The sequence below is a fragment of the Aythya marila genome (assembly GCF_965140915.1).
Source record: "Aythya marila genome assembly, chromosome: Z".
Classification (NCBI taxonomy): domain Eukaryota; kingdom Metazoa; phylum Chordata; class Aves; order Anseriformes; family Anatidae; genus Aythya; species Aythya marila.
The window spans coordinates 17,742,339-17,754,632 of NC_139080.1; the positions used below are offsets into that span (position 1 = coordinate 17,742,339).

Sequence of the window (12,294 nt, forward strand, 5' to 3'; positions counted from 1 at the left end):
TACACATTCTCTTCTCCAGTCTCAAATAACATGACTGAGAAAATATTTTCTTTCTCTAATGATGTTTCTCAAGGAACTATACTTTCAGCAAATGGTGATTGTTTGCTTTCCAGAGGCCAGCTGTAGATAGTGGTTGTTTGAAATGACGAATGTATGATTTCCTGTTTTGAGTTTGTGGTCAAAAAGTAGTAATTTTATGAGCTGTATTTTGTATTTTGCTAGTGACATTTGTCTTTTCTACTATATGAAGATACCTAAGATAAGAAATTCTATGATTGTTTGTACATGTAGTGAACTTTGCTTGCACACCTGCAGTTGTGATATTAATGTTATCAGTATGATGTTCTTTTTATTTCTATTACAGCTAAGCTACTATACAGCTAAGCTACTGTGATGAGCTGTTTCATGCTAATTTAATCCCTTTGACCAGCGGATTTGGGGACCTGGAAGAGAGTAATAGCATGAAGAGTTCTCTCTGCCCATCAAAACTAGAGAAAATTTAAGCTCAGACTATTTTAAGAAGTCAAAGATCAGCATGTATTTCCTTAAAGGATCTTGCTATAAAGAATTGTCATAACCCCCCCCCTCCTACTTTATTACAGAATGACTCGTACTAAATAACTGTGATGAGACGTATTTTGTGTGTAGAACAGATAAACTCATTCTGTCTGGGCAGACAGGAAGGGAGGGAAAAACATGAGGGAATTGTTTAACCAGTGAGCAACTCTGTAAACTTTTCTCACCTGGGAACCTCAGCAGTGCAACCACAGGTCACCATTTCTTCCTTTGCTGTCATTTTTAGAGAATTGTCAGGAGCCAGAATATGTCCCTGAGCTGGGTGGTGCCTTATTTCTTGGATTTTTCTGAATTTTCCCACCATTGTCTTAGTCATTCTACCTCCAAGCAGCGTTAGAATTATCTATTCATGGTTATTCGTGGTCTCAAATAACATATAATAATAAACCGAAGTCCTGCAGCTTCTGTAGTAGACACTCTCCCTGATAACCACTTACAGCCCTTGATTAGAAAGAATTCAGGTCCTTTATGAAGGAGGAGTGAACCCGTGCATCCTGCAGACCTATGACATGTACCAGCCCATGCTGCTAGTTAGGAGATGGAATGGAGCGGACCAAGACAAAGTTATTAATGCCATAATCACAGCAAAGTGAAGTTTTCAATATTAAATGTCATAGTTCATTAATGCAGTGATATCTTCCATGTTTGTATTTCAAAGTTTTCCTGTTTGGACAACTGTTCTGGCTGTTTGGACAGAAAACAAACATGTTGTGATAATAAAATGACTCAAAAATGTAGGTTTTCTGATGCGGTAGATAATCTGATTTTGTTCCACTGTTTCAAACAATAAATAGCAGATAAACAGTAAAATACAAACAGCATTAACAGTTATTATCAATCGATTTTCATTTTAACTTAATTCAGCAGGCCATTGATGTGTTTGGGTGTGCCATAAGCTTAACATGTCTTCAGGTAAGGGAAGATAACAGACCTCTGAGTCACATTTCTTGCTTCCTTTCAGCTAAAACACTGCTGTTAGTAATGTTGCGACATTTGTTAAGCCAAACAGCGAACAAGTCATTAATACCTGCCCATAATATTATAACACCTGTAAAGAATGCTATATAATCATTATGCATTGGTATATGGGTACTGTAGGGAAAAGGTTTTTTGTTTGATTGTTTTTAATTGCAGATGTCAAAGGCTACATCTTCTGTTGGGGGAGTTGGCACAAATTAAGAGCCATTTTCACTAGGATCAAAATTCTTCTTTAATTGCTTCTGTAGTAATATTAATCTTTCTGTTAACAGGCATTCTTTGTAACTGCTGTGAAGCCTACAATGTTAGGCTCCTAGAAGCAAAAATATTTTCTGGTCCATCAGCAGAGCAGTTTGGATATGCAGTTCAACAGTTTGTAAATGATCAAGGCAAATGGTAAGCAGTTTGAATATCTCGTTATATGTCCAATTAAACAGTTAAAAATATTGCACCTTGATTTTACATTTTAATTTGAAATTAAAATTACTTCCAATTTGTTCACTTTTATATTATCTTTTTACTAGTAAATACTGACCTTCATAGAATCATAGAATTAAAAAAAAGTTGAATATTTTAAAGGCTCATTCATATGAATGTTCTTTTTTTTTTTTTTTTTTTTCCTTTACACAATGCATTCTGAAGTCTTTCTCTCTTAAGCTCTTACTTTGACCTCCAATACACTAGTTTCCTCAAACTCACAATTTCTTTTAACATTTTAAGTCTGATCTCAGTTATTTGTTTAGCAATAGCATCTCTGTTACACAGTCCATATATTTGCAATGTTTTTTCGTTTTAATGTTGGTGAGGTTAAAACAGATCTAAGAAGTAATATTTATTAAAATTAACTGAACTTAAACTTACATAATTTTGTTTCTGATATAACGTTAAGTGCTTACTTCTCAAGGGACAACATATTTGGATGTATATCATAACACAATCCCAGCAAAGGCCTTGTGTCTGCTGCATTTTCTCAGGCATAAAATTTGATGTGAAATCCAGTGTTGCCACAACATTGGGCTTAATGAGTAATTAGTAAAATATTTTTTCTAGTAACATTGGTTTCAAAAATAACTTTAAAACATTAACCCAGAGTAAGCCCATTTAGTGGAAAATACATTGTTTTCTTCCCTTCTGCAATCTCAGCAACCACAAAGCTTAAGGTGTCTTTTCATGGAAAGGACTAATGAAAAGTCATGCAAACTACACATATTATAATAAACTTGCACATGTTAGAAGCATCATTCTCCCTAAATTGAAAGTCTTGGGGGGGGGGGGGGGAAGGCAACAAACTAGCATGTTTGTTTAATTGATGATGGAGAGTAGCTGAACTTTTTTTAAGTAAAATGTATTTTATAAATGCATTATAATGTATTTTGTACTTAAAGTTCAGAAAAGCATAAACAAAACTACAGAGCTAGCTGGGACATTTTATGCATAGCCCTGTACAGCTGCACTGTGCAGTTGCAATTTTTTTCGTACGGAAAAATGTAAGACTCGACAGATCCCACTGCTTCTCTAGAATTCCTTCATTTACCACTAGTGACCAGGAGGGAAGTAAGAAGCTGTATCATCTGATCTGAAAGCTCAATGTTTCCTCTCCTTCCTTTAGGTGACACTTCCCCAGCTCCTTGCCTGATGCAGTGGTAGCTTCTTGCCATGTTTCTGCCTGCTTTAATCATGTGTTTAGTTCAGAACATTTAAAAAAAAAAATATATATATATATATATATATATATATTTTTAAAAATATATATATATATAAAATATATATATATATATATATTTTTTTTAACTTCTGTGTAAAGCTGTTGAAAGAGAACAAAGGTGTTTGCCTGAAGTGAATCAAATGCTTTGGTATTTTCTGGTATATTCTTTCATGCATTCTATTCCTGTAAATTTTTCTGTAAGCTTAGGAGCACTAGGTTCAGGACTCAAGCAAACTATTTTTGTTTTATATTTCCCTTTTTTATTATTACTTCTGATATGATAATTCCTCCAAATGTCTTGGCTAACACTCTGGAGTTGGAAAAAGAAACCTTCTCTTAACTTTCTCTTTCTTTTCTCCCAGGTGTATGAATTTTATGAATCTGGGACTGTTTTCTGCAGATAGGCACTTCATCATTTGTTCATTCATTGCACAATGTCTAACTGTAAACTTTGGAGAATTTTATTAGCACTTGTTCTGGTAACCATGACTTGTTAGAGACTCTTGGTGAAAAAAAGCTCTTTTCAGTCTTCCTCTCAATGAATCACTAGACATGCTCAAAAAAAAAAAAATCACTCATAGTTTACTTTCTTTTTCTCTTCATTTGTAAGCTGTTTTCTTTTTCTTGAGGACAATAGAGATTTTTGTGTGTGTGTATGTTATTTGAAAACACTCAAACTGTTCATTAGAGTAGATGTCTCCTGTAAGTGATGCACAGGCTTGCAGTCCATGTACAGAGCATTCGTTGACATGGCTGAGCTAGGAAGGAAACAAACAGATAGAGGCTTTGCATAAGGATGGATGTTCCTTTGTGTTGGAAGGGAGCGTTTATCACCACGTGCTTTTATAAGGAGTACTTCATTGTGCAGTAAGAGCGTAAAGCACTTGAAAACTGTGTTCAGGAACAGTGGAGCTGCTCACTAGTTCAACACAGCGGGGGTGGCAGCTCTCTCCAAGGGAAAGATTATCCAGAATGTGAGATCTATGGGAAATTTCTTCGCTTCCTAGACCTTGCTTCTGACAATAAAATCAGATACAGCCATATCAAATATAGCTTTAAAACTCCTCTATTCTTTCAAAGAGCAGAAAGGAGAGATACAGAGGAAAATAAAATTAAACAAAACACAGCACATTCTAGTTATATTATTCAGATGTATTTCTGGGAGGTACAACAAGGCAATAAGAACTACAGGAAATGACAAAATTTTTGCAGATTTGGGACTCTGCATACAGAAGTATGTTACCACTTTTGCCTGGAGATGGGTTCAGAAAGAAGACAATCCAACCAGGAGTACAGGGCTATAGAGGGTGCTGGTTCATGTTTGGAAGCTGTGACACAAACCAGCAAAGGGAATCCTTTTTGTATAGAGTCAGATGATCCAGGATAATTGGACACTGCTATGCTGTGCATTGATGGCATGTGAAGCTCGTAAATAAGGACAAACTTGCAAGCCAAGCAAAGCTTAAGCTTTTCACAGTGTCTGGTGGGAATTTCCAGACAGGAACTCTTTAATGAGGTCAAGGAAAATTGTGAACACCAAAGAAACTCAACAACTAGAAAAATATAGGCTGACCACTGCTCAAGTAATTACCCGCAACAGAAACGTCATTCAATTTATAATCTGGTTCTCCCTGTCATGCAATTATCTATATTTGAATCTTAAATTGAGGCCAAATTCTGTGTTATTTTATTAACGCATTGTGGGATAGATCCCACAATAGAGCTAAAATCTCAGTATGCTGTCGCAGCCATTCTTCTCAGTTGTATCTGCATGCTTAGGCTGTGGAATTTTTCAATTTTGTTTGGCAATTTATGTTATGGATTTTGTCTTATTTATAATAATGTTACATTTGATATCACAAAAGTAATGATGCCTTAATATATACTGTCATTAGTGGGTATCATATGATCATAGCACTACTGAACAGGTTTAAAAATTATTTTAAACTGCATATTACCAATCAAAGTACAGCACCTTTCTCCTGAGGTGGTCTTTTGCCTCGTTAGACCAATAAGACATTTTGTCAAAAAGACATATTTCTGAAGAAACTTTGGCTGAAATTGATGCATTTACAAAACCTTCAGGTTTTAATAAAGAGGGTAGATTTTGGCCTTTTTTTTTTTTTTTTTTTTCCTTCCTCAGCTACATGACCTACAGTTGACCTTTTCCCAGCTTGGAGAAGCAGCACTGTCTTCTGTCTTCAAGGACTTTTAAATTAGTTGGTCAAAACTCTTGCCACAACTCACTGTAGCTTTTGATGTTTTGAGCCTCTTGTTCAAAGGACTGAAAATTTTAGGTGGTGATAAGGGTTTTAGGGTGTGCAGAAAAGCAGCTGTGAGAGTGAAGAGTTTTCTGTTCTTCATATCTATTAATCATTTCCTGTAATTGTAGAAAAAAAGAACCACAAGATGAAGGTCCTTTCTACTTTTATATTCCTATTTCCTATTAGCCATCTTTGTTTAAAAAAAAATACATTAAAGAGCAAATGAATAAAAAAAATAAAAAGAAACAGCACAACAACATCACAAAATATAAAACATGGTTTGACAACAGCTGCGAATTTAGCCCTTCACCATGAATTCTGATTTAGTTTTTTTGCTACATCACACTTTGCCATTTATTCATTTTGTCATGGTGTAATTTCCCAGAAATAGTTCCCGTTACACTTTGATCTGCCACTGCTGCAGCCTGTGTGGTATGGCATCGCTGCTGAACTTTATTTGACTTCATGTAGTTCACTTGCTTTGTATACAGTGTTGGAGACTGATTAAGAAGCTGACTAATAAAATCCATGGCAATATTACTCAGTGATCACTATAGTATTATGTAAAGATGATCAACAAGGATACATAATGAAGTTTCGCAAAAATAAATATTTAACTCATGCCTGAAAAAGGCTCTTAATTAACATACTGTACAGTTTATTTTGAAACAAGTATTTTCAAGTATTTTAGTAATCATTTCTTGCATTCTTTCCTGAAACATTCTGTTTCATTCTGCTTCATCTACATCCTGTTTAATCACAGTCAAGAAATATTTTTGTCACTAGCAGGATACTAGCCAGATACTCTTGCTTAATTTCTGATGTTTTAGAAAGATACACATGTATTTTCCCAGAGCAGTATTCTGTAACTATGTACAGTAATGGTTTATTTTACTTTTCAAAGGGAAGGAGGACTTAATGATTTATAATATAGATTAAAGATTGTATTAAACTTAAGTAAGTCTCAAGATACTAGAGAAATAGTAATCAAGTTATTTCGCAGGACCTTTAAGATTGGAAACAAACAAACAAAAAAAAAAAGTAGAGGCCTAGGGTTGGTGGAAATTGATTAATAACTTTTTCTCAGGCAAAGATTGATTAGTTAAGTCAAGTAAGGATATAGGCTTAGTAACTACTCATTTTTGAAAATCACAGTGTTAGTTCTGTGTTAAATTCAGTGTATAGAGTACCGTGTTTTTCTAGCTTATGGTTGTGCATCTTTGTTGTGCAGTGTAAACTAAGTAAGAGCCAAAATTAAATTTATTTTAGGCACAGTTTGCATAGATTTGGGTTTAGAATTCGAGGAGCTTACTTGTTTAGCATGTTTTGTTGTTTTCCACACACCTACAGAATCACTATTGTTCCACAAGGTAATTGAGAAGGAGGTAGGTATTTTTAAAATACTCCTACACAAAGGAAATAGAATCTGAAGTTATGCTCAGCTGACCTGGTAAAACAGAGTAACTGTTTCTGCTCTTAAGCTTGTGTTTAACTGATGCGTAATAAACTTTTTTTTTTAAGCAGATACCAGTATTTTCATTTGACAAATCTGAAAACTACTCAAACTCTATTTTTCTACATTTAAAACATGTATTCTTATCAAAGCCATTTTACTCAAATGAACTACAAAAATGGAGAGATGAAATCAGACAATCCATGGAAAGTTAATATTATATTAGTATTCAAGGCAACTCCTTTTTGTAATAAATAATTATTACGTAAAATGCTTTGTTTTGTAGTGCAAAGTATTTGTATTACCTACCTATATAATTTCAGGGGATGACAGATGAACCTTTAGCAATCTATTGGCAAATGGAAAAAAACAGATGGTTTCATGTAAAACTCTGTATTCTGTACTGGGCTCCCCTTGTTTGTTCTCTTTACTGTACCATAAAGTCATAATTACTACAAATAGATTATGTTCCGTGTCATATGGCTGCTGGGACATCCCTGCTTTCTAATCATCTGTGTAATTTTTTTTTTTATATCCATTGAGATCACATTTCACCTCTACCCTTGTTTCACTGCAAGTTAAACACTATAAAGAATTGTCCTTCTCCCCCAGAGCTCCACTGCCCTATACTGTTTGGTTTAATTCTTTCCATTGGCTGAATCTGCTCATTCTGTGAAGGCTTTCAGATTAAATGTGAAAGGTATTTTGAAGAACAGATCCTGGAGAGTGAATGGTACAGCAGATGAAAGAATGAGTTGGAGAAAGTGAATCACTTCATATTATAAACACGTGGCTCCGGGGCTGGTGCCAACGCAGAAATCTTGGGTTTTTTCATCATGGGGCACTTTACTCAGCACCTGGCCTGATGGCCGCAGACGGGTCCCTATCTTTTAGGGGAAAAAGGATCCTGGGCCAGGAGCTGGCAGGGCTCATTGAGAGGGCTTTAAACTAGGTAGGAAGGGGGATGGGGCTGAAGCTAGGATTGTTGGGGCTGTGCAGGGGGGAACAATGGCAAGGCTGGAGGATAAGGCAATGGCCCAGCTGAAGTGCATCTACACCAATGCACGCAGCATGGGTAACAAACAGGAGGAGCTGGAAGCCATTGTGCAGCAGGCAGGCTACGACTTGGTTGCCATCACGGAGATGTGGTGGGACCAGTCTCATGACTGGAGTACTGCAATGCCTGGCTATAAGCTCTTCAGAAGGGACAGGCAGCACAGAAGGGGTGGTGGTGTGGCTCTCTATATTAGAGAGTCTTTCGAGGTTGTAGAACTCGAGGCTGGGAATGACAAGGTCGAGTCCCTTTGGGTTAGGATCGGCAGGGACAACAAGGCTAGTGTCCTGGTCGGGGTCTGCTATAGACCGCCGAACCAGGATGAGGAGACGGATGAGGAGTTCTACAGGCAGCTGACAGAAGTTGCGAAATCGTCAGCTCTTGTACTCATGGGGGACTTCAACTTCCCTGACATATCCTGGAAGCACAACACAGCCCTGAGAAAGCAGTCTAGGAGGTTTCTGGAGAGCGTGGAAGATAGCTTCCTGACGCAGCTGGTTAGTGAACCTACCAGGGGTGGTGCCCCGCTAGACCTTCTCTTCACAAACAGAGAAGGACTGGTGGAGGATGTGATTGTCGGGAGCTGTCTTGGGCAGAGTGACCACGCAATGGTGGAGTTCACTGTTCTTGGCGAGGCCAGGAAGGGGACCAGTAAAACCGCTGTATTGGACTTTCGGAGGGCTGACTTTGAGCTGCTCAGGACACTAGTTGGTGGAGTCCCTTGGGAGGCGGTTCTGAAGGGCAGAGGGGTCCAGGAAGGCTGGGCGCTCTTCAAGAGGGAAATCTTAATGGCGCAGGAACGGTCTGTCCCCACGTGCCCAAAGATGAGCTGGCAGGGAAGAAGACCAGCCTGGCTAAACAGAGAATTGTGGCTTGATCTTAGGAGAAAAAAGAGGGTTTATAATCTTTGGAAAAGTGGGCAGGCCACTAGGGAGGACTATAAGGATGTAGCGAGGCTGTGCAGGGACAAAATTAGGAAGGCCAAAGCTCATCTGGAGCTCAATCTGGCTACTGCCGTTAAAGATAACAAAAAACGTTTCTATAAATACATCAACACAAAAAGGAGGACTAAGGAGAATCTCCATCCTTTACTGGATGCGGGGGGAAACTTAGTTACAAGAGATGAGGAAAAGGCGGAGGTGCTTAATGCCTTCTTTGCCTCAGTCTTTAGCGGCAATACCGGTTGTTCTCTGGATACCCAGTACCCTAAGCTGGTGGAAGGGGATGGGGAGCAGGAAGTGGCCCTCACCATCCACGAAGAACTGGTTGGTGACCTGGTACAGCACTTGGATGTGCACAAGTCGATGGGGCCGGATGGGATCCACCCAAGGGTACTGAGAGAACTGGCAGAGGAGCTGGCCAAGCCACTGTCCATCATTTATCAGCAGTCCTGGCTATCGGGGGAGGTCCCAGCTGACTGGCGGCTAGCAAAGGTGACGCCCATCTACAAGAAGGGCCGGAGGGCAGACCTGGGAAACTACAGGCCTGTCAGTTTGACCTCAGTGCCAGGGAAGCTCATGGAGCAGATCCTCTTGAGAGTCATCACGCAGCACTTGCAGGGCAAGCAGGCGATCAGGCCCAGTCAGCATGGGTTTATGAAAGGCAGGTCCTGCTTGACGAACCTGATCTCCTTCTATGACAAAGTGACGCGCTGGGTGGATGAGGGAAAGGCTGTGGATGTGGTCTACCTTGACTTCAGCAAGGCTTTTGACACTGTTTCCCACAGCATTCTCCTCAAGAAACTGGCTGCTCTTGGCTTGGACTGGTGCACACTTCGTTGGGTTAGAAACTGGCTGGATAGCCGGGCACAAAGAGTCATGGTGAATGGAGCCAAGTCCAGTTGGAGGCCAGTCACTAGTGGCGTCCCCCAGGGCTCGGTGCTGGGGCCGGTCCTCTTTAATATCTTCATCGATTATCTGGATGAGGGCATTGAGTGCACCCTCAGTAAGTTTGCAGATGACACCAAGTTAGGTGCGTGTGTCGATCTGCTTGAGGGTAGGAAAGCTCTGCAGGAGGATCTGGATAGGCTGCACCGATGGGCTGAGGCCAACTGCATGAAGTTCAACAAGGCCAAGTGCCGGGTCCTGCACCTGGGGCGCAATAACCCCAAGCAGAGCTACAGACTGGGAGAGGAATGGTTGGAGAGCTGCCAGGCAGAGAAGGACCTGGGAGTGATGGTGGATAGTCGGCTGAATATGAGCCAGCAGTGTGCTCAGGTGGCCAAGAAGGCCAATGGCATCCTGGCTTGTATCAGGAACAGTGTGACCAGCAGGGCTAGGGAGGTGATTGTCCCCCTGTACTCGGCTCTGGTGAGGCCGCTCCTCGAGTACTGTGTTCAGTTTTGAGCCCCTCGCTACAAGAAGGACATTGAGGTGCTTGAGCAGGTGCAGAGAAGGGCGACAAAGCTGGTGAGGTGCCTGGAGAACAAGTCCTATGAGGAGCGGCTGAGGGAGCTGGGCTTGTTCAGCCTTGAGAAGAGGAGGCTCAGGGGCGACCTTATCGCTCTCTAGAGGTACCTCAAGGGAGGCTGTAGCAAGGTGGGGGTTGGCCTGTTCTCCCACGTGCCTGGTGACAGGACGAGGGGGAATGGGCTTAAGTTGAGCCAGGGGAGTTTTAGGTTAGATGTTAGGAAGAACTTCTTTACTGAAAAGGTTGTGAGGCATTGGAACAGGCTGCTCAGGGAAGTGGTGGAGTCACCATCCCTGGAAGTCTTTAAAAGACGTTTAGATGTAGAGCTTAGGGATATGGTTTAGTGGGGATTGTTAGCGTTAGGTCAGAGGTTGGACTCGATGATCTTGAGGTCTCTTCCAACCTACAAATTCTGTGATTCTGTGATTCTATAGGTATAAATTATCAAAGTCTTAAATTTCTTGTTCAGGATTAAGTACTTCATGCAGCAGTCTGTTATCACCTGAGGTATTTTCTTTCTTACTCAGTGTTGTCAAGGAGTGGTAGCTTTCAATCTCAGACAGAAGAACCTTACTGTTGCTGAGCAGAACCAGTAGGAAAAATTTCTTATCAATTAAAAAAAAAAAAAAAAAAAAAGAAAAAAAACTTAAAAGGAAGCAGTTAACTGTTACCTGACAGGAGAACAACATTTTTTGTCTCTCAATCCATAACCCATATATTTCTAAATTTGTGTGATCAGTATAAATATTTGTGCTGTGTTTCTTCTGACACCATGACACAGTCTCACAGTAATAACAGTATACATGTTTGAGGTCTACTCCCCAGAGGCTTCTCTAGCAAAGCTGCCTGTTGTGAACACAGTATTAACATGTATGTAAAGCTCAGCTTCTGAACAGCTCTGAAGAAAACTCTTGAAAACCTTACATTCTATATCTGGTAAAAGCCTCTTTATGTGCTGCCTTCAGTTTGCTTTGCATTAATGCTGTTTGGCTTTTCCTGTACCGCTAAAGACCTAATGACACTCCTGTTATTTTAGGTTATTGGTTGGTTCACCCTGGAGTGGCTATCCAGCTAACAGAACTGGAGATATCTATGCATGTCCTGTTGGTACCCCCAAAACCACGTGTAACAAATTGAATTTAGAAGGTAAGTCATAATAAATAATGTATCCCCTGAGATTGTTCAGATTTTCCTCATTATTATAGTAGGCCAATCTATCTCATAAAATAACAATGGGAAACTAGCAAGACCAATAGCAAAAATAGGTGTCAGCAAGGTATGCATGAATGTTGCTTCAAAGGAATTTCATTTTCACTGACAAGGTCAGCATTCCTTGATCTTAGGATCCTTGAAGAATAAAAAAGATCTTCTTTCTCTGTTGTCCTTTTTTTACTTAGCTGTATTTGAGTTCTAAAATTAACTATGGGTAAGCACTTACATGTATTTTTACAGCTGCCCCTATGATATGGATATTTACATGATTTTTTATTTTGCCTTTCTGTCATTTAAGGCACATATTCAAAAGGTCAATTTGATTTCTGACATCAGCTTATTGTACAACTGTACTATTATTGTTATTGTTTTTATTATTATTATGCACTATATCTTTTATGGAACTCTTTTTGTTTTGCCTTTATAAACTCTCCTATATTCTTAGTCATTTGTAGCAGCCCTATTATTAATGTTAGTACTAGTAACATTTGTAAGATATTTACTTAAAACTTGATCCTTGTTAAATTATCATTTTAAATTGTACTTTGTCAATACATATATGAAGCCTTTTCCACTTCTGTGTGTTTACAGACTAAGTATAAAATGGGATTCCCTTCTGGATACAGTGAAAATACAGTATAAC

The 12,294-nt window shown here is 39.3% G+C and overlaps 1 protein-coding gene across 2 annotated transcripts in view; it reads left to right on the forward strand.

Moving 5' to 3' along the window:
- Nucleotides 1-12,294, forward strand: part of ITGA2 (integrin subunit alpha 2) — a 69,951-nt gene that overhangs the window by 17,076 nt on the left and 40,581 nt on the right. For both annotated transcript variants that reach the window (XM_082783836.1, XM_082783837.1), the window contains exons 2-3: nucleotides 1,827-1,950; nucleotides 11,476-11,585. In XM_082783836.1, the coding sequence (XP_082639962.1) occupies nucleotides 1,827-1,950; nucleotides 11,476-11,585 (234 nt within the window). The remainder of the gene's footprint in view (nucleotides 1-1,826; nucleotides 1,951-11,475; nucleotides 11,586-12,294) is intronic.